Source organism: Suillus fuscotomentosus (assembly GCF_016647785.1).
Source record: "Suillus fuscotomentosus strain FC203 chromosome Unknown F5891scaffold_83, whole genome shotgun sequence".
Taxonomy (NCBI): domain Eukaryota; kingdom Fungi; phylum Basidiomycota; class Agaricomycetes; order Boletales; family Suillaceae; genus Suillus; species Suillus fuscotomentosus.
In genome coordinates, this window is record NW_024539595.1 from 118,954 (window position 1) to 140,011 (window position 21,058).

The 21,058-nt window shown below is 45.0% G+C and overlaps 7 protein-coding genes across 7 annotated transcripts; 3 read left to right on the forward strand and 4 right to left on the reverse strand.

The window, feature by feature from the left end:
• Positions 1-983: 983 nt before the first annotated feature.
• On the forward strand, positions 984-3,205 carry F5891DRAFT_985214 (uncharacterized protein; the record flags this gene model as incomplete). The annotated part of the gene is made up of 4 exons (XM_041377559.1): positions 984-1,097; positions 1,423-2,266; positions 2,585-2,846; positions 3,043-3,205. The coding sequence occupies 4 exons, from the start codon at positions 984-986 to the stop codon at positions 3,203-3,205; spliced, it is 1,383 nt and encodes a 460-aa protein (XP_041219791.1).
• Positions 3,206-4,018: 813 nt separating this feature from the next.
• F5891DRAFT_1195493 (uncharacterized protein) lies at positions 4,019-5,313 on the reverse strand (the record flags this gene model as incomplete). Its single annotated transcript, XM_041368137.1, has 6 exons — positions 4,019-4,408; positions 4,465-4,572; positions 4,621-4,752; positions 4,803-4,886; positions 4,944-5,063; positions 5,116-5,313. 6 exons carry the CDS (start codon positions 5,311-5,313, stop codon positions 4,019-4,021), a joined length of 1,032 nt encoding a protein of 343 aa, XP_041219792.1.
• A 913-nt stretch (positions 5,314-6,226) lies between these two features.
• Positions 6,227-10,461, reverse strand: F5891DRAFT_1131025 (uncharacterized protein; the record flags this gene model as incomplete). Its single annotated transcript, XM_041364611.1, has 18 exons — positions 6,227-6,438; positions 6,490-6,646; positions 6,683-6,814; positions 7,192-7,403; positions 7,454-7,535; positions 8,098-8,193; positions 8,214-8,272; positions 8,319-8,475; positions 8,510-8,608; positions 8,658-8,874; positions 8,926-8,954; positions 9,092-9,192; positions 9,245-9,353; positions 9,407-9,706; positions 9,756-9,863; positions 9,897-9,989; positions 10,038-10,129; positions 10,173-10,461. The coding sequence occupies 18 exons, from the start codon at positions 10,459-10,461 to the stop codon at positions 6,227-6,229; spliced, it is 2,544 nt and encodes an 847-aa protein (XP_041219793.1).
• Positions 10,462-11,374: 913 nt separating this feature from the next.
• On the forward strand, positions 11,375-11,749 carry F5891DRAFT_961900 (uncharacterized protein; the record flags this gene model as incomplete). Its single annotated transcript, XM_041375856.1, has 1 exon — positions 11,375-11,749. A coding segment is annotated over one exon (375 nt), but the record flags the coding sequence as incomplete, so codon positions are not given.
• A 1,572-nt stretch (positions 11,750-13,321) lies between these two features.
• On the forward strand, positions 13,322-13,769 carry F5891DRAFT_961870 (uncharacterized protein; the record flags this gene model as incomplete). The annotated part of the gene is made up of 3 exons (XM_041375852.1): positions 13,322-13,459; positions 13,512-13,630; positions 13,688-13,769. The coding sequence occupies 3 exons, from the start codon at positions 13,322-13,324 to the stop codon at positions 13,767-13,769; spliced, it is 339 nt and encodes a 112-aa protein (XP_041219795.1).
• Positions 13,770-19,273: 5,504 nt separating this feature from the next.
• On the reverse strand, positions 19,274-20,087 carry F5891DRAFT_1195499 (uncharacterized protein; the record flags this gene model as incomplete). The annotated part of the gene is made up of 4 exons (XM_041368138.1): positions 19,274-19,474; positions 19,522-19,705; positions 19,771-19,817; positions 19,872-20,087. The coding sequence occupies 4 exons, from the start codon at positions 20,085-20,087 to the stop codon at positions 19,274-19,276; spliced, it is 648 nt and encodes a 215-aa protein (XP_041219796.1).
• A 339-nt stretch (positions 20,088-20,426) lies between these two features.
• F5891DRAFT_961837 (uncharacterized protein) lies at positions 20,427-21,058 on the reverse strand (the record flags this gene model as incomplete). The annotated part of the gene is made up of 2 exons (XM_041375849.1): positions 20,427-20,524; positions 20,572-21,058. Coding segments are annotated over 2 exons (585 nt in total), but the record flags the coding sequence as incomplete, so codon positions are not given.

Sequence of the window (21,058 nt, forward strand, 5' to 3'; positions counted from 1 at the left end):
AAGACAGTGCAATGGGTGTATGTTTCACATTCAAAGTCTCAACGGTGAAAAAACCTCTGCTCACCCACAAGTTCAACACAAAAAGTGGCATCCTCAAATGTGACAGACAGTTCGGGGGGGAATAGAGTGTGAGTCTGACAATGGCAAAGGTGAGAACTTAGGGCACTGCATAACCATGAGCAGAAACCATGTGAGGCATAAACGGTTGGGTGTAGTTCAGGAAAATATAATTGTTACAGTAACATGGCATGAGCCCCCAGCTATCGATATACCCTCTGCCACCTTGCATGGCAACAACACGATACCCAGGCCTTTAGGCCATGATGATAGAAAACAGAAGAAGAGAAGCCCAGAAGATGCCGGCTTAGATAAGTGGTCTGGACCCCATATGACGACATAGGTCTAGAAGACCTATTTATGATATCAAGATAGAAGGCAAGCCTCATGGTTGCCTCATGCACTGATAGAAGGACGCCTCATGGTCCTTATCCTAGATAGAAGCCTGCCTCATGCATGGTATCTCTGACTCAATAGATAAGCAGATTAGAACCCAGCTTCAAGCTGAGCTTAGATACAATGAAGTAGCCTTATATAAGGTCGACAATTAAAGTAGATGTTCCTTACTTTAATCTTACTGGGTTTTACCTTGAACCACTTGTCTTGCTAAAGCTACTTGCTCGACATCTGATCTGTACCTTCAGAAGGACTTGAGACCCCTTCTGCCTGTAACCGCTATCATTGCTCGCCTCTGCTAGCATACGCAACCCCTGCTTGTCTGTAGGAGCCGCTCTTGGACTCTCAGCACGAGGTATCACTGTCGTGATCGTCGCTGTTAGATCATCCCAGTCCATACACGACTCACTGTCGTAACAATAATGCATCATAGTAGAGTGGGTAGGTTTCAACAAGATGAATAACATCATGAGGTGGACAATCATGGACGTCCAAAACACATGTGACAACACACAGTTTTTTGGTCATAAATGCACACATTGACCTCTAGGAGAAGGGTAAATTTGGGTGTCAGCGGTGGTCAGGCAAAGTATGATAACTCACTGGCGAGAACAGAGGCCAAACGAAGGAGTGGGATAACATGGGTTAGTGTATTGGAACTGACATAAGGTAAGGAAGGCGCAGACAGACTCACTGAGGGCCTGTTCTTAAATGATCGTGCCCAGGTTTCAACTTTTCACATGTGAAAAGTCCAAAGTGTTTCAGTTAGTCCGATCGCACAGCACACAGCCAAAGCCAATTGTTGAATTCTCTTTGTCAGTGACACATTGCAGCCGCTTGTCTACCGACAATGACAAGTAGTATATCCCCACTCTCGACCGACAGTCTGCTGAGAGTCCCTGGGAGGATGCAAAGTAGGAGGCCTGTTGAGTTGTGTCGCTTACACTCATCTCCACCATAGTATTTCAGAACCACAATGTGACTACAACCATTCTGGACAGCCTGAGGATATCGGATATAGTCGCAATCAGCCGTACTTGTTGGTGCATGAGAGTGTTGGCCCATGAGGTGGTTCAGGGAAGATTGATGCGGCTGTTGGGACCATTCACAAGGGATCATTTGTCGAGTTTCCTCTCAGCCCTGAAGGATGCTGGAGGTGTGATAACAGGTTCTACTGTACAGGCCATGGTGAAATATGACGAGGACTACATTAGAAGGGATCTCAACATCATTGTCCCATACAAAGCATTTGACTCCTTACATGGAGCTCTGGAGGACATGTTGGGATTTACTCTCATCTCAAGTGTGCCTCATCCAGCCCTGGCACCTAGGATCAGCAGATTTTGCAGATATGCCTGGCATGAGCGAATCATTACAGTGTCTGCATCACATGAAGGGAAGAGTGTTCTGCATATCATTATCAATGCCCCAATGACCACAGATATGCTGTTCATGACCACCGGAGGTGTATGTTACTTCTATCCCCAATGGTTTGAAGCCGGGTTGGCGATCCAAAGCTGCACTGGAAATTTAGTCCCAGAAACTGCAAAATTGGGGTGTGCTGGTGAACTGATTGATGAGTTTGAGGTGGAGACAGGGACGGCCTGTGGGAATCTGTGTCCTACATACTGGCATCATGTCAAGGAGAAACACCTGCAGTCATCCATCAATTGGAATGCAGAAGATTCCGTGACCAACATGTTCCACAATGTCAACATTGAATGGCAGTTGAACATGGTGTACACAAATCAAAAATGTTCACATCATGTAGAGGTAATGTCTCAGAACTTCAAAGGTGTTGGTGCTTGCAACTGTGAGTACCATCTCAAACATGAAAACAGGAGGAAAGAAGGACTGACATGACAAAATAGGTGATGATGTCAAATTCATCCCGCCTGAAATATGATGTCGCAAACCGGTGAGCAAGGATATGGGCACTTGACAGATGATGCCAACGTCAAAACTCCACCAGCAGTTTATGCAACTAATCAAGGGCATATTCTATGGAGCAGGCTGCAACTGGCTGTTCCTCGTGCCCATCCCAGTCCGAGATGGGGTGGATAGTACCCCACACTGGATGACCTCGACATCAACTATTGGGTGAAACAGCGGGATCTGTATGAATGCACAGTGATGCGGCGCCACCTTCGTCGCACATTCAGTAGAGTGCCCGGGTCCAATGTGACCATGGATGAAAAGTATACATTGTACTTTGAAAGATGTCAGCCTTCGATGCAGCCAAGCTACCTCCTCAGAAGAATGGGTAGCATGAGCGGCAGTTGCAAAACACTTCATGGGAGTGTGGTAGTTGTCAAGCAAACACGAGACACTCCAAATGCCATCATGGATATGACAAAACAGGACCAGCTCATGGCCAATTTCCTGATATCAAGGTATGCTCCAGAAATCTGGTGATCCTGATCGAGACTGAAAAAGCAAGCAGTGCATTACATTATGGCACATTAGCATAGAAAACTACAATGAACACGCCCAGTTATGGTCTATTTGTTCCAATATACAAATGAGACATATGTCAAATTAGTCGGAGAATACCTAGAGGATGAACGAAAATTGATGTGCAAGGTGCAGACATCAGATACACGAAAGACAGCAAGGCTCCTTCGATGAACTTTCAAGAAGATCGATCGTGTCTCTCACTTTAGATGGCATGGACACTTTGTTCGATCGACCCGTGAATACCACCCAGACCAACACCAGTATGAGTGGATATGCCACAATTACATGGAGCTAATTGGGAGGACAGACTCAACTTTAGCAAGTTTCAAGTTTGCGCAGTCACATTGGTGAAGACCATAAGTTATCATGAGGGTTTATTTGACGGACAAAGAGGATTTGGTGTAGACTACATGCCAAGCCAGGTGACAAATAGGATATTGGTCAGCACTTTCCCACAACATGTTTTTAACAGAAAAAATGGTCATTTGCATCTGACAAAACCCTCCTCCCACTAACCATGGGAGTCGGGGAAGATACTTTAGGTATATTTAAAACCAGAGCTATTATGAGTATTGAGTTAATTTATCTCGAATATATCGCATACTACACCTCTCACAGATATGTTATCCCATACCTTGGATAGATATTGAACTCAATAGGTCGTATATATCTCGAGTCAAGATTAGCCAGACATAAATCATATATTGTGTGCAATGATATTGAATATGCACCTTGCCAGACAGAAAAGCAGTGAAAGACATTGTATTATGAGCTAGATTATGAAGTGTGATATGTACATATAAATAATATACAGCAGGAGCGAGCGGCCAGTTGATTCACTGCCAAAGTAAATCAGTCTGGATCTTCATCTGCCACTGGGGATTGGTGCTAGAAAGAAGTTTCAGAACGGTCCTCCTCCCTGGGAATTCAGCAAGTTCTTGTTGAAAATATTCAACCAGGATGCTTTGCAATAATGAGCTGCATGAAGAGTGAAGTAGCAAGGAACTTACTTTTGAATAATATTCTCAACCGGCATCCCATCATCAAGTTCCTCTGCGTCTGCCTTTGCCATTTTGCGAACACTCTCGAGTGACGCATCCACAAACTTTCAAAATTTAGTAGAGGTGAAAATAGCACGCTTTCCATTTCCCCCGAATCCTGAGTCATCAGGGTCAAGTTCTGTTGTGCTGGACACATTGCCCTTGAGGTCATCTTGGTTGTCATCTCCATCATCTTTGTCTCCACCTTCCATATTATCTGTGGTGCCTTCATGGCCTCCCGTACTGTCCGCACTGCTCTCATGGACTTGATTGGCACCATCTTGCGTCATGGGGTCGAGGTCGAGGTCATCCAACTCGACATTGATGCCAAGTGCATTACCGACTTTGATATGAAGGTCCTGGTGGAGAGACGGAAGGAGCGACGCAGAATAAAGATCCTTCAGAGGTATAGTCTTGTAGTTACCGGTTCTGATAAGAAAAATGCGCAAGCAGCACCACTGCCATGGAGTATTGTCAGTGAAAACATTAGACAGTCAGGAGAGGGAGGCCATACCAAAAATGTGTATCTATTCCAATGTGATGCATCAACCTCTAGGCAGCTGTGGGCTAATGATCTTGCAGTGTCAATGATACTTGAGCATTTTAAGATCGACAACATCAGCTGGATTAAGCTTAATATTATTCTGTGAAGTATTTCGGCAACACTTACCTTAGTCTTGACGTTGCCACAGATGCACAAAAGTGCTTCACTGACAAGTTTTGATAATTGTGCGGTGAGCTCAATGTCTTCAAACAGGAACTTCGGGACCTTGAATATCTCGTTGTTGTTCTTCATAAATTCCTGTCGTAGTTTTCAGCTGGTACTTTTGTCCACAAGAATATTGAAGGTACCATGACATGTTCAAGCGTGTCATTGACATATGCAGTGAGATTGGGCGATAGCACACATGCTGTGAGGCGGTTCTGAAGACCTGACTGTGTCATGTGTGATAAATTTGGAGTCGGCAGTAGATCACAGTTAGACACTCATACCTTGAAATCTTTTGATTCTATTAATTCTTTGATTTCTACGAGGAGAGACTTTCTGTTCGCCACGCTCAACATTATCAAGGTGGCCTTGATATTGATGAGCATATAGGCAATTCCTCCGGTCTAAAGATGCATCAGAGATGATGATTCATGATAGCATCAAGGGAACACTTACATTTGATTGACAGTCATGGTCTGGGAAAGTGGTGAGCGTGCACGACTGATATGTCCTACAGATCCGGACACTGAAGGAGGTCGAGATGCAGAAGTCGAATGGCTCCTGCCTCGAGACACAGTGACAGGTGGTGTCAACAGACTGTTTACTGAATGTGGGGTGCTTCTTGGACCTGAACTGGTCTGTACAGGATAGCATTGGAGTATCATGATGGTGGGACGTGGACGTGGATGCACTGCGCAGGAGCACTTCACTGTTCTGCTCAAGGTGAGGTTTGGGGTGGCTCAGTGGCTGATGAAATTAAATCCTCACTTCTTCACTTGCATCAATTCAGTCACCCAGATTTTCCCAAGATGCATCCAGTGCACTCAAGCCCATGAAAGTGGTAGAGATAGAGTATTAAACAATAATTGGAATAAGTGCAAGCTGGAGAAAGGGCTGGGAGGAGGGTGACAAGAGGGAAGAGATAATCACTGCCATTATAGTAATCTTCTTGGCGCAACAAAAATGAATATTCATAATAGGCTGAATTCATATCAAATTTGAGCGCAGCCAGGCCTCTTCCATACAACCCAATTTGAATGGCTTGGGGGTTTCTGTGTGGTTGTAAGTAAAAATCATGCCCTGCCAGATTGTAAGTAGAAGTCGCACACTGCTGGATTGTAAGTAGAAGTTGCGCACTGGATAGTAAGTCGAAGTTGCACACTGCTGGATTGTAAGTAGAAGTTGCGCACTGGATTATAAGTAGAAGTCATGCACTGCTGGATTGTAAGTAGAAGTTGCGCACTGCTGGATTGTAGTAGAAAATATGTACTGCGGATACCTTTGGTGTTCATATTCGTTGGGGATGTGCTGTATCAAATTGAGGGCGGTGATGCTGACTCTGTAGGTATCGAACCTGAGAATCTTGGGGAAGATAAGGCTGTGGGAAGCAGCCTGAAACACCATGCAGTGAATAGTGTGTGGGAGATGCCAGGGGTTGAAATTGGTGCAGTGGTGGGACACAAGAAGAGCTCGAGGGTCCAGGGATGGAGGTGGTCTCATGAGATTGCTGGAGCAGAGGAGCATATGATTGAAATGGAAAATATGACTGTAGGGGAGGGTGATACAGCTAGGATGGTGATTGGTGAAGTAGAGGTGAGGAGTGTAAGAGGGGAAGAGAAGGAATTGGCAGGGGTGGAGGGAAAGACTGATGTGGAGGATAGTATGGTTGGGGTGCAGGTGAATAAAAGTGTTGCAGAGGAGCCCCCATTGGTGGTGCAAAGGCGATTTGCTGTTGTTGTAATGCCCCCAAATGCTGAGAAGGTGCTGCCTCAGACATGCCTGCAATAGTGACAGAGCTTGTTGGCTTCTTTTTCCCTTGCGTCCTTGTACCACCTGTGCTTGCTTTTGCCTTGGCTTTGGGTGTAGGCTTCTGTGGTTTGGTCGGAGTATGATCAAAGGCAGAAGGTGGCGCCAAAGATGGTTGAGCATCCACACCATCACCACTACCTGCTAGTTGAGGCTTGTCTCCACCTTTCTTTGCCACTCTCTTGTCTCATAGTTGGTGTATGGCAATGGCACGAACTTCAGCTACATTGGTAACCCGGAGCAGTGTCTCACAAAGTGCAATGGGAACAACACGTTGGATGTGATCGTAGTTATGGATAGAGTAGACATTGAGAAAAAAACTGGGGGTTGGTTTGTGCTCGAGGGTGGCCTTTGTTCAAGAGGTGTCTATCCATTCTTGATGTACAGGCCATTGATGAATGTCTGTGCACTGTGAATTGAGGCAATTATGTTGGATATTGACAGCGCAAATAATATCCTGTGAAATGATCTGAGTCTTGAGCCATCAGTGCGCATATAGAACATATGATGTACTACACCAGTTGAAACCATCTCATCATCAGTAAGGTTGATGCACGGCAGGTGCAGAGTCAGGTGCAGAGCAGCTGCGAATGTAAAAAGCTGGAGTGCGACATGATCCACAGTATGACTGTCCTGGGATGATACAAGAATCTCACGAATACATCCGATATATAGCTGGAATCAGTGAGCAGCCATCACAATAAAAGGGAAAACATACTGGCATACCTTCTTGTCCATTGGCTGTCGAAATATAACATAACTATTCAAACATGCGTATTCACCTTCACTTGTCACAACTGATTTGCCCGCAAAATACATACTTCCAGGCTGAACAGTCCCAAGAATCTTTGCGCAACAAGTGGTCTCCCATGGGGCCACATTGTTTCGCACTGACTTTCCTGTTGCAATGGCAGTAGCAGTTTCGATTTTTCCCGAACCTGTAAATCATTAGTGCCAATATAGTGATAATGTGTGCCATTGGACTTACCAGGTATCGGAGGACTGTGACTCGAGTTTGGTATACCTAGAAGCCTTGCTTGTTCAGGATGTTCATCAAGATAAGATAGAACCTTTTGTCCTGCACAGACTCATTTCTTGAATGTAGAATCATACCAGTATCCACCGGTAGCAATGTGTTTGACTGTATCTTGGTGAGAAAAGATCTTGCAAGTGTCTCTACTTGGCGCTTGTCAGTTGCTGTAGATACACAATAACTGGAATACATGATTGAATGATTTGTATCGCTCAGTTGAAAAGACAATCGCAGGGCCAAAATGGCGAATGTATGCCAGTAGATGGACAAGGAAATGGAACTTTGGTTTTGTTATTAGAATACTTGGTGCACATTGCGCTGTGATATTCAAGAAATCTTTGATTGTTCGAGAGAGTGTTGCCTATCTCACAAGGATATGAGACAAGCACTTTAGATAGAATGTAAATTGAACTCACGAGATATGCTTCTGTGTCCGTAAATCTTGTGTGCCAGACCAATACAACGAGTTCACCAATCACTGTCCAGGCATTAAGCACTGTTGGAGGAACGAGGTCATGGATAATAAATAGCATAACTTGCGCCAAACTTTTGAAATGTTTTCCGATCAAACTACTTTTGTAGTGACAAATATAGTTTACATTTAGACAAGGAGCATTCAGGCCATCCTTGTCGATGGACTCGAGCCGGTACTGAAAGATCTGGAAGAACTTTGCTTTCTCAAGAAGAAATGCCATCTGCCCCCAAAATACTTGACAACACCCAGGAGTATTGTATGAAGGATCTCAGTTGGGGTATCCATATGAATATCTAAGCCTGTAGGAAGCTAAATGAGATATCTATGACAACAAAAAGAACTCACCATTCATTCTGAGTAAGGGATTGATAGTGTCATCAAGCCATTCACCTTTCAAAAGTTCTTTGAATTCTTTTCGAAGGGTGGCTTCAACTTCATTTTTGGGCAATGATTGACACCCCACAGTACATTTTCGAAGCTTCATGCCAAGTTCGACCAATTTCTGAAGCTGTATCTCGCACACCTGTTAACGAGACTGAATGTTGAATTTTTGTTGTAGCATCCAATTTGAAGGCCATTTGAAACTGCTGTTGAATTTCTTGACTTGTCTTCTCAGGGGTTCGTAGATTACCAGACTACAAACACCAGTAAGTGATATGGAAGATACAGAGGGTGATTTCATACTGTAAAGATGCCGTTGTAGCCAGCTTCCGATTCCTTATATTCTTTTGTTCCACCAATGTCACACGTCCTACAAAAATGGTTGCAGCTAAGTCCCGCATGACTGCATTCTTCAGCTTGCATTGGATTATCTCCAGTGAGAAATAGCACATATGGGACAAGCATGACCTCTTCATTGTACTTACAATCCCACACTATGACACCAGATTGTGCTGCATCACTACATACATTTAGCAATACTAGAATACAAACAATGAGTAGGACGACATACGAAATGGACTCTTTCATTGCTCGCATCAACTCCATGGGCGGCACGTGAGGAGACGACGAAATGAATCACACAAAAAACTCCTTTTAAGCATCTCTCAAGGCAGATTTGCATTGGACATGTATATAGTGTGATGTTTATTCCATCACTTTGAGATATTGCCCGAAACATCATCCATGAAGATAATTAAGGGGACAGTATGCACCATTTGACCTTTTGAGTTCTCTCGCAGCAGATTGGGTGAAAGCGACGCATATTTGACAGAAGATGCTGAACCATGCTTTAGTCTCGTAGTCACCAATTAGATCAGAACAAAACATACGCGTAAGGCCACAGTCAAGCTCGCCGCAGGTTGCGGCAATGTCTCCAAATGATCGTAGAAACATAGATGTCGGTATGATCTCCTCACCATCACTAACAATGAACCCAGCCTGATACAAATTTGAGTACAAGCACACATTACATAGACATAAAGACCACATACCTCCGTCCATTCAATGGCTCGACCCAATGCATAAAGGACTTTCTCTGACTGCTCACAGGGTTCGGTAGTATCAGTAGGGGCATCAGCGGCAGCGAGAAAGAATCGTTTGGGGATGAAATAGCCTCCTGATGACTCCTGTAACAATTTGTCCATAAAATACACAGTCCTGTCCACCTGAACTGCTGGTGGCGACAGGAGATCAAACAGCATCTTCTTCCCATTGAACACTTCTGACATTCCCTTTCTGCCATCCTCTTGATAGTCTTGCATTGTGAGGCGAGTGAGGGGATTGGCGTAGTCCTATCAATTAAGTTAATATCACAACAGCACAGATATCTATCCCACGAACCTTTGCAATTGCTTTCACAACACTATTGATGTAGAATACATTTCCCGAGTGAGATGTTACCTTCTCAGTGGGATCACCGATGAGATCCTGCATGGAACTCTGACACTTCTTCAGTGCGCTAAGTGACAGAAGGCTTCAGACACCAAGTTCTTTGGCCCAATTCAAAACAGCCTTCTTTTGGGCTTCAGAGAACAGAAGCCGCAGGGAACTCAAGAGAAGGGAGGTGGTGAAATGCTTGATGTTGTTAGATGTATTATATATGCATATGCAAAAAATACCTACTGCTTTTGAGGGCCAGGGATATAATGGCTGGTCTGGGGAGACAGTGTAATTGGTGCTTGCTGGTTCAAGAAGTGGGTCATCTGCAAATATCTCTGAGTATTAGATTACAGAGCACAGGCAGAATAGTTCACTCACCAGGAATTTCAATCCCAAAGTCAGGTGCGCTGTCATCAATAAGCTCGCGCTCCTTGTTGGTGGGAACGATGGGCGTCGAGATGGCTATTTGTCCTGAGGCAATGTACGCCTGCAGTTCAGCAAACAGGTCCGGAAATTCGTTATCCAGCTGGAGCGTTTGACTGCCGATGATCTTGTTCCAGAGATCGGCTAATGAATATTCGGAATCCATATCATGTGGTGTTGTTTCGGGCACCATGGACGGTCCATCAGCTTGCGTGTTGACAGGTGAATCATCCATACAATACATGCTGAAGTCATCATGACTTGCGGGGGAAGGTGAAGGATCAGGGTCAACAGACATTGCAGCATAGATACTTGGCTGTCTGGACTCAGAAAGCTTTCTCTTGAGATTTCCAGCACGACGAATATGAATATCTTGCTTCGCATGCTTTGCAGCATGCCAGCGTTCCATGACACGATAGATGCCACATTTTTTAGGGCACGCAGTGCAAAAGACACAATTTGACGTGTCATTGCAGAACTGAAAAACTGTAGATATAATGTAGCATAGATAAATGAGCGAGGAGATGACAAAAAGTAAATGTACTATAGCCATTAATAATGTCGTCTTTCATGCTGAACAATTTGTCGAGGAGTCAATGAGGACAGTGTGCACTGTGCAGATATTACCGAGACCAGTAGTGAGATATGATGGTCATGTGACTGGACACATTCGAAAATCTTGTTAAGTCCAAACTCTCACAAGTCACGCCTTGCTGTTCATGGTGATCATTGTTCAGTCAACTTCAGAATATGAATTCAGTGCTGTCACTCACCCAAGTTTCAATGATTTATCCTGGGATTCATTATCAAGAAAATTATGCTTCACTCCAACCAATATGCCTCACCGTCTGCTTTCCTGGGACATTTCCAAGACAACTGTTGGAAAGAAGCGATGTGGTATGAATATGCTGTCTTCAACTTTCCACCAGGCTTTCTCACAAGTGGATACTAGCCTATCCGCATATCAGTATTGATGAGGAGTATGGAATATTCACCACACCAATCATAGAGGTCGCATCGCCAGACTTGCACTGCCGTGGTAGCATACTATTACACTGTTCAGGGGACTCGGACGATGTAAGTGTACATGTCATTTGTCTAAACATCAGCCTACTTACATCGCATCAAAGTCGGATTTGTCCTGTGACAACGAAACCAATATATCATTCCTTCTGCTCCCACCTTCATTTGACTATACCAATCGAGCCAATTGGCAGACAGTCTCCCAACAAATTCAGGAATGGCTCACTACCAAAGTTGACACAGAATCATCACTGTGGACGTGGGGATGTGATGTTTTCTGGCTGGCATTCGTCGGCGCCTATCCGTCCTTCCCAACGGGCAAGTGGCCAATGTGGGATCCTCGTATTCCACTGGAGGGATCGTTCATCGAACAGTGGTTAGAGCATTCGAATGATAGTAGTGTTGATGAGGAAGCTCTGGCCCAGGACAATGTAGTGAGGTATATCTGGAATGAATTTTGTAAAAACACAGAGCTCTTCTATCCCCTTCCCCTCATTCCCTTGGCCTGATATCATAGCAAAATGTTTGTTGTCCGATTTGCTTGAGTATGCCATCATGTCCATATCTATCATTACATGTGTTAGTATGTTTGGGCCTATGATACACTGTACATGTTGAACTCTTTGTTATATACCAGAATGTCAATGACATGAGCTTTGACTCAGACAAACGATGCTTGTGTTGAAAACCACTCTCAAAAGATCCATTTTGCGACGCTATGGTGGATGAACTTCTGCAGATGTGACTGGCAGCCAGGGGCAAAGGTAGCGAACATATTGATGGGATATGTACAAGATATCCCATCTCTAAACATGTCACACATAACTCACCCCAAGCTACACCACATATAGTGCATGTGATATTTGAATGAACTCTGTGTCATATACGTGCAATATATGACTGATTCTTACCAAATATCAGAAATATTTCCCCACTGTACACTGGATTTACAACCTTTATGGCATAAATTCATTATTTGTCTACAAAACCCTTATTACAGTCAGGATTCTAGGAACAAGCTGGGTCCTCTAAATAGTTTTCTCACAATATTGGTCATAGATAAACCTGCAACTGGTGGTGTAACCCTACTCAATCACGATTTCACTTCATGACAGTTCGAGGCCATGCAGCTAGAATGATACATCGACATAGGACTGTCAAACTAAAACCAGGATACATCTAGTGTAAACGCAAACTTGAAGATATATTTTGGACAAAAAACATGTGATGAATCATGATGCATGATGGCATGCACGTACAGTAGTAGAGAGTACCACAGGGAATAAATGGTAGTATGCCATTGATATTTCAATTCTCAACCTGCGACCTATGAGACAGAGGTTAGCAGGAAATTGATAGGAGATGACTTCGGCTGTCCAGTTTGTTGAGAGCCGATGTGTCCAAGAAGAGTAAGGCCGAGAGAGAGCTGAAGGGAAGAAGGGCATGATGGCCGAAGAATAGAGCACATTGAGTGTGAGCGTCTCCAAATGGAGAACATCGACGATGTGTCAATGTCAGCAATCTTTTCATCTTTTTAAGTATATATTTTTCATCAAAGTTATTGCTGGCAGACTCACCATATAAGAGGACACTGCCTTCATCTAAATGTCTCAGATTCGAAACAAATACTGAGACATGAGTAAAAGTCCCACTGTATCATTTGAGTACAAGTGCTGACATACATGTAGTCATACCTTTGTCTAGGTACAAAAATTTGTTAATAGAGATTCGAAACGAATACTGAGACTTGTACCTTTGTCTAGCATGTCATAAAACCTCCCGCTCGTATAGTTTCTCCACACAGTTGATTAGAAGTACCTACATAAAATGTCTTGACATAGTACTAGTATGGTATCACGCACTTGACTGAAAGTGGCATTTGAAGTGTCATAGTTGTCATAGTCTCACCCACGGTGAGTGCTTCATATACACAGCATTAGGGACACTCAAAGTTAGGTGCATACTTCACACACCGCACATGACCCCCCTCGCACATGCACACATGATTCAACCATCTTAGATAATCTGACCTTCTCCACAATGTTGATTGTGTTCTACCTTACTCATTTGTCATCGTTCACATGGGAAGAAAGAAGAAGGACAGCGGGATCGCTATACCTGAAATTACCTGGACCAACGACTTGATCTGGAAGTTACTGGCCAAGATAGAATTGCCAGAAAACAGAGTTGTATTGTTGGGCAAACGGAAGAAGCGTGAGGTATGCTGATTAACCATGTTAGCATGTCTCAGAGATAGCTCAAAATTGGCAGAATACTTCGGGCGACAGCAAGGCCACTGTATATCAGTGCATGGCTGCTGTGATATTCCCGCAGTTCCATGGCCTTAATCCCACTGTTACTGGGGACCATGTCAAGCGCAAGTACGAGCAGTAAGTGTCTAAGTCTCCTATAATATATTTTCCTGTAATCTTGTACCATGCTTGTAGCTTGACTAAGAAATACAAGGAACTAGCCACACGCCTTCATACCACTGGTGAAGGTGTCAATGATGATACTGATGGCAACTAGTCAGTAAAGCATCGCTCTGTATATAACTCAACTGTACCCTCCGCAATCCCTGCATGACTTGCAATGTCCTATAGAGATCCTCCATTTCCATAACGACCCATTCAATAAAGTGTGACAGCAAGCTGAGTCTGAACAGGTGCTTGAGAATTCTTGGAATTATTGTAGAACACATGGTGATTAGTGCTGCCATGGTCTGGTTTGGTCCGGTTCAGAGGCAGTTTGACGAGAACCGAGAACTGGACCTAGGTCCGGTTCTACCAGACTCAACAAACCTCGAACTGGACCTTGGCGAACGGTTCAGAATGGTCAGGTCCGGTTAATTTCAGGTTTGAACGTGAACCGAACCAATTTTATTTACAATGAGCAAAAAAAAAACATAGGTAGGTACTCATAGCTACACATCCAACTACACAGCTTCTGCCTCGACTGTCACGGAAACATGGCCATTCCTATACTCCGCCTTTAACAACTGTAATGAGCCAAACTTGGATGATGCGAGCGCATTGTGTCGCACGGTGGAGGTGATCCCTCCACTTGAGAAAGCCTGTTTGGAGGGGACGGAGCTGCCCTGGATGGGCAAATAATTGCATGCAATACATGCTAGCATAGGGAATTGTAAAGAATGAAGCCTCCACCAGGCAACAATGTCGTTGGCTTCCTCTAGTGGTGAAGACAGATATGCAGTGAGTTCTTGACGAGGATTGCGAGCAAGTTGGTCTGCAGCTTGACGCGCCTTAATGGCCTCACGCATCCATGCATCGCCGTACTGGTTTTCCAGCAAGGGTCTTGTTGGCGGAGCAGGTTCATTGACAGGCGTCCGAGTTGGTGGTTTATAGTACTCGTCAAACTGTAGAAGAATGTAAGCCAAAGTACAATGATGAGTCTGAACAAATACTTACGACAGTCTCGAGGTGAGCCCTCCCATCTGCAACGTCTTGACTGTCCCACTGTTCTTCAACATAAGCAAGCTTATAGTTGGGGTCAAGGACTGTAGTTATATCAGTATATCAGAGGCGGGCACAGAAAGATGGGAGGGAAGTGAAGTTTTTCATACGAGGCGGTGAAGAGGGAAGGAGGTAGTAGGTACAATAGGAGGGAAAGATGGGAGGGAAGTGAAGTTTTTCATATGAGGCGGGAGATAGGTAATTTGCGGAGGAGAAAGTTTGCTGGGCGGTAGCTGGCTCCTTCAGGACTTGATGAATGAGTCTGAGGTGTCTCCAGTCACTCCGGCCGAGCTTGAAATCATTGTAAGACTTGTTGTGAAGATTCGGCACCTCTTTGCTTTCGTCAGCGAGATTGGTGAAATGGTTGACAGCCTGGTTAAAATATAAATGTCAGATTCACGAACACTGAATAGAAAAAAAATGTACCCGACATAAGAGTAGCATGCGGTCGAGACATTTGTATAAGGAAGCCCAATGAGTTCTAATCCACTGCAATAACTTAAGCTTGGGTACGTTCTCCTCTTTGCAGGCCTTCTCTACAAAGTGTCATGCCACGAGGTTCAGGATGTGTTCCTGGCATCTAATGCGGTGTGTGGCAGGTATCCATCGGACATCTTCTGGATCAATTTTGCGAGCAACTTCCTGCATTGCTGTATTGTTGTTGCTTGCGTTGTCGGAAGTCATCCATCCAACCTGCACAAAGCAAACCATTAGCTTTACCATTAAATAGTAGAGACCAGACCTTACCTTAGCTTGGACATCATATGTATCAAGTGATTGAATAAGCATACCACATATTACAGTGACCTATCTCCGTATAATATGAGGGAACGGACATGCATAATATCCCGTATGATACGGGCCAGTGGACCATGGGCCCAGGATAACAATATCCTCGACTATGACGGATGGGCCGGGAGGCAAATTATTCCTGATGGAGGTGGGTGGGCCCATGCAGGGAATATATAGAATAGATGAGTGGGCCGATGTACATGAATATTAGGTAGACGGGTGGGCCGAGGTAGTTGGATATTATGCAGATGGGTGTATTAAGGTAGATGTGTATGAGATAGATGGGTAGGTACTTGTTATCACATTCATGGGTGGGCCCAGACACATATTAAATTAGATGGGTGGGCCAAGGGTATCATAAAATATTGTATTAGACAGGTGGGCCGAGGGTATTATAAAATATTGTATTATACGGGTGGGCCCAGATGCATATTAATTAGACCGGTGGGCCGAGGGTGTTGTATGGGATGTTGTATTAGATGGGTGGGCCGAGGGTGGTATAAAATATAGATGAGTGGGCCCATGTGTATCATAATTGTAGACATGATGGAGCTGAGGTAGTTGTACATCAACCAAATCAGAGGAGGTAATAAATCAAAGTTACCAAGTTCCCAGAGCATCAGGTGATCTCCTGACATGGCGGTGCAAAGCTTGTGTTGCCCTACGAGACGCCAAGTTCTGACCACCAGAATTTGAGTCAACTGTACCAAGTTCCGAGTTCCAAGTTCCGGGACCCAGAACTCAACACATAATTTAATTAATACTTTTTGATGGTGCACAGGTTGTCTTGCAGAATGTGGAATCTGGGGTGCGAGGCTTGTGTTGCCCTATGAGAAGCCAAGTTCCGACCACCAGAATTTGAATCAACTGTACCGAGTTCCGGGACCCGGAACCCAACACATAATTTGGTTAATACTTTCCGTGTTAAATGGCCAACCGAAGTTGAGATGTTTCTGAAGAGAGCAGCAGGTGCTCTTTTGACATGGCCTTTGATGGTGCTTAGGTTGTCTTGCAGAATGTGGAATCTGGGGTGCAAAGCTTGTGTTGCCCTACGAGAAGCCAAGTTCCGACCACCAAAATGTGAGTCAACCGTACTCAGATGAGGTAATAAATCAAAGTTACCGAGTTCCCGGAGCAGCAGGTGATCTCCTGACATGGCTGTGCGAAGCTTGTGTTGCCCTATGAGACGCCAAATTCCGACCACCCAAATATGGGTCAACCGTACCGACTTCCAAGTTCTGGGACCCATGAATCGACAAATGAATATCTGATGACCAGCACACTTCCAAACAGGTAGTATTTCATTGAGCAATGGATAATAATACAGCTTTGACAGCCAAAATTATCCCAGGCTCCTTTATCTGATCCTTTCTATCTCCACCCCCTATAACACCAAAGTCCGGACATCCAGCATTCAGCGTCTGATTTCCCAAGATTAACATCCAGCATGAACGGTTCTTCCCCTTCCCCTCCTGATAGCATAAACATCTGGTGCACTTGGGCCCTGACTGTGACTTATGAAGCATGGGGATATACCAAACAGGAATTCAAGGCAGAGAAGACTGGAGGAGGCCCAGTCATACCTTCCCCCAACCTAGACACTGATCTGGTGATGGCGTGCGATCGCTTGGCTGATGTACTCATAAAGGCATATAAAAATCTCAGTGGGTCTTCGTGCAGATTCAGAAAATTCATTTTATCATTCAAATTCCTGCATGACAGTTTAGATGCAGATGGATATTGCAAGATATAGCAAATTGATCTCCCCGAAGGACACCAGGCATAATGAACATAGAGAGGCGAGGTTGCTTGAGAGGTGTCCTCCTGGCCATGAAGGCAAAAGGTTGGTCAACGAACCTGCCACAATTCTCAATGCATCCGGTGCCATCATTGCATGGTACCTCCCAGACGCCCTGACCGACACCACCCAGGTGTGTAATATACATTGTTACTCAATGGATATTGAATATTAATGGAACCTACAGAAGGAAATCAGGGAGGCCACCAATTTGCTCACTCCAAGCCTGGAAAAAAGTGTAAGGGCTGATGGCAATTGGCGAACTAATCAAACATTGTTCAACCGGGGCTTGGAAGATGTTGGACCAACTCCCAGATGCATCAATCTATCTCCGGCATGGTTTCAACAGGGACATGAGGTAGGATCTGATGGGATGGTGATTCCGGCAGTCATACTCACCAATCTCAAAGAATGTGTCAGATCCGGAGGTATCTGCATCATTGAAGGGACCTTCCTGTGAGAATATTCTCAAAGCCATTGCAAGGCCAGCAGCCATCGCGTCTGCGGCACTCAGAGTCATGCATCCTGAGCAGTACTGGGCAGGATTGAGAACCTTGTCAAACCTTGGAAATATAGCAGTAAGCAAGGATCTACCACAGATGCCGGAGGCCCTGTAGTACTGGGCATCTGTGTTTAACACCCTCTCCATCATTTCCAATCGGGAAACCCCCCATCATCAAGACCACATGTCCATTGCTGAATGCTTCGACATTCTCACCACCGTGGGGAACTATTCTAATGCTCGGATGACAATGCCAAGCCTTCAGCTGGAGTTCAAGTACAATTCCGGCTGTATGATTGTGTTTTCCGGAAGGATTGTGAGACATGGAGTTTATGATGTGGAAGGGGATCAGATTGCTTGGGCATGGTATATGAGGGATGCTGTTCACATTTACGCTGGTGTTCCATCATGTGGATGGGCTAGTGTGGATGGTCCATACAGCGTGTGAAAGATCAAACAAAGAGCAAGCATTGTGACCTATATACATTCCAACAAATGAATACCATGTACCAATAGTTATCCGGACCTCAATACTCAATTTTGAGCATTTGCAAAGTGATATGTGGGACTGAATAATTTGGATGCAAGCCTCGGTATTCGATAATTGGAACTCGTGACTTGACATATGGGAGTCCCAGGTGCCAGGTTACTGAGTCCCAACACCCAGACCTCAGCATGTGATATTTGAGACTGGGGGAAGATGTATAAATACGCTCGAATTAACATTTGTTATTGCCATACACATTTGACAAAACCCTGAGCCCTGACATTGTGGACTCCGGACTCGACACTGTTCTGAATACCGAGTCCCTGACGCCCGATTCCATAACCACGAAACATGAACCATGAAATGGAAAATACTGACAAATGCTATCTCCAATGCTTTAAATACAGTTGCCGAGCTCCGGGCCGCCGAACCCTGACCTCCGAAATTCGGGACTCAGGACCCAGGGTTCGGCACTCGGAACTCGGAGCTCGTGACCTGGGACTCGACACTGTTCTCAATACCGAGTCCCTGACGCCCGATTCCATAATCACGAAACATAAACCATGAAATGCAAAATACTGACACATGCTATCTCCAATGCTCTGGATACCCTGACACCCAACACAGTTGCCGAGCTCCAGGTCGCCAAACCCCAACCTCCGAAATTCGGGACTCGGGACCCGGAGTTCGGCACTTGGGACTTGGAGCTCGTGACCTGGGACTCGACACTGTTCTCAATACCGAGTCCCTGACGCCCGATTCCATAACCACGAAACATGAACCATGAAACTCAAAATACTGACACATGCTATCTCCAATGCTCTGGATACCCTGACACCCAACACAGTTGCCGAGCTCTGGGTCGCCAAACTCCGACCTCCGAAATTTGGGACTTGGGACCTGGGCGTCCGGGACTCGGATGTAAGATTTTTGAATGCATAGAATATGTTACATCTTGTATACAATGAAGACTGAATGGGACTACACTCCTTTGCCTTTCCTCAATTTCTCTAACATGTCAGTGTACATCTTCACCTCTCCCATCTTGGCTTTGATGCCCTGATCTTGCTCCTCCATCAATGCTTCCATGTGTTCTTTAATGAACCTCAGTCCCATAAGTGGTGGAGTCAAAGTGTTTTTCAACTTCTCTGGAAGAACCAAAGCATCATCCTCAACATTAAGCTGAAACAGATAAGTCATCAATCAAGGTAATTCAGCTAAGATCTTACAGCCCAATACTGGTAGTGAGAGACGCAGGAAGCCATTATTTCATCCCACTGCCATGGTTGATCAGGGATTGTGGTGTTTCCCATCCACCATGGACATGTATATGCGAACACAATCTGGGACAGATGTCCTGCAATTGGCTCATCATGAAATGAAAGGAGGTGGAATGAAAAATGTCGTCCGGAACTGTGTTCCAGGTTAGCATGGGATACAACTTAAGGATATAAGCGACAGGGACCGGAACCACCAACACAATATTCTGTGAAGCGGAGTACTGCAGGAGTGGTGTGACAAAAGTCTGCTCAAATTCTTAGCATTGACCAACAAAGTCATCAGGGCAGTGGTAACATACATTCATCTCCCATTGCAGCCCAGCTTTAAAATACTTGATCCGGTCAGAAGATATACCATTGTTGGCAGCTTCCGTCCGATATTGAGAGATGCATGCACAGACGCGCGATCCAGCCATTGCCAATGTGCAGGAAATAGTTGCAAGGCTCAGCTTCAGGGGTCGGTAATGGCTTTCGGCATTCAGAGTGCCAGAAGTGGATGCAGGAGTTGCAGACATGGCTAATACAGGACTATGACGCTGGCAATACAAGTGAAAGATGGTGAAGATGTGAAGATAAGAATCACTGATGGATGGATACGAAATTCAAACTCCGACATGGGCTGACCCGGACAATTCCCGGGCCTCAATTGTGTATGTGGAAAAAGAGACTTCATGAGAAAACAATGTTCATTCATCTCCAGCCTCTATCAACACATTTTGTAGGTCTTGAAAAGCTGCCTGCGCATCCTGTGCGAGCAATGAATACATTTGGGATTGCCTTCCGGCATAGCATCTGTGACCTGGAAGTCATTTCTCCAATGATTCCTGCATGTGGTCGCCCCATTGGGTTGTTTTTCACAAAAAGAACTTACATGTCCAATCCATCTCCAATTTGACCAATAGCATTTCTTCCTTCCATTGATCCCGTGGTGCCTTTGCCCTCAGCCAATGGACTCAGTAAACTTGGCATGGGTCCAGTCAGGTAACCGCTGGATATGACATGCAAGCAGAAACTCACATTCCTCATTCCACGATTGATCGGGACCCCCAAGGTCGACTTCAACAGACCAAAACCAAGCCAAAGATTCATTTCGTTGACCTCGGACATTTGGGTCGCCCACTGCTGTGCTGATTTTGAGTTGCTCGCGAAGCAGGGGTTTGTATTTCTGAAGCTGGTCTTGCCCTGGCTCAAGTTTCATCATTTGCTTCCTTGTCTTTGTATATATGCTGGCATGGAGGGAGACTGCCTGCTGCACCGACGTCACCTGGGACCAAGCTCGAGTTTTCAGGGCCTGGGATTTGGCCTGCCTAACAGTTGTTTGGAACAGGATGGCCTTGTTGCAAAGGTAAATGCGGAGATTGTGAAGGGCATCATTGGCCTGCCCTTCACAAAGTGACATCTCCAGGGGAATCAGATCCTCTGCCATGCATCGTCTGCATCTATCAACCCCCAGGTTCGATGGCAATGGGATTATAGTGAGCTTGGG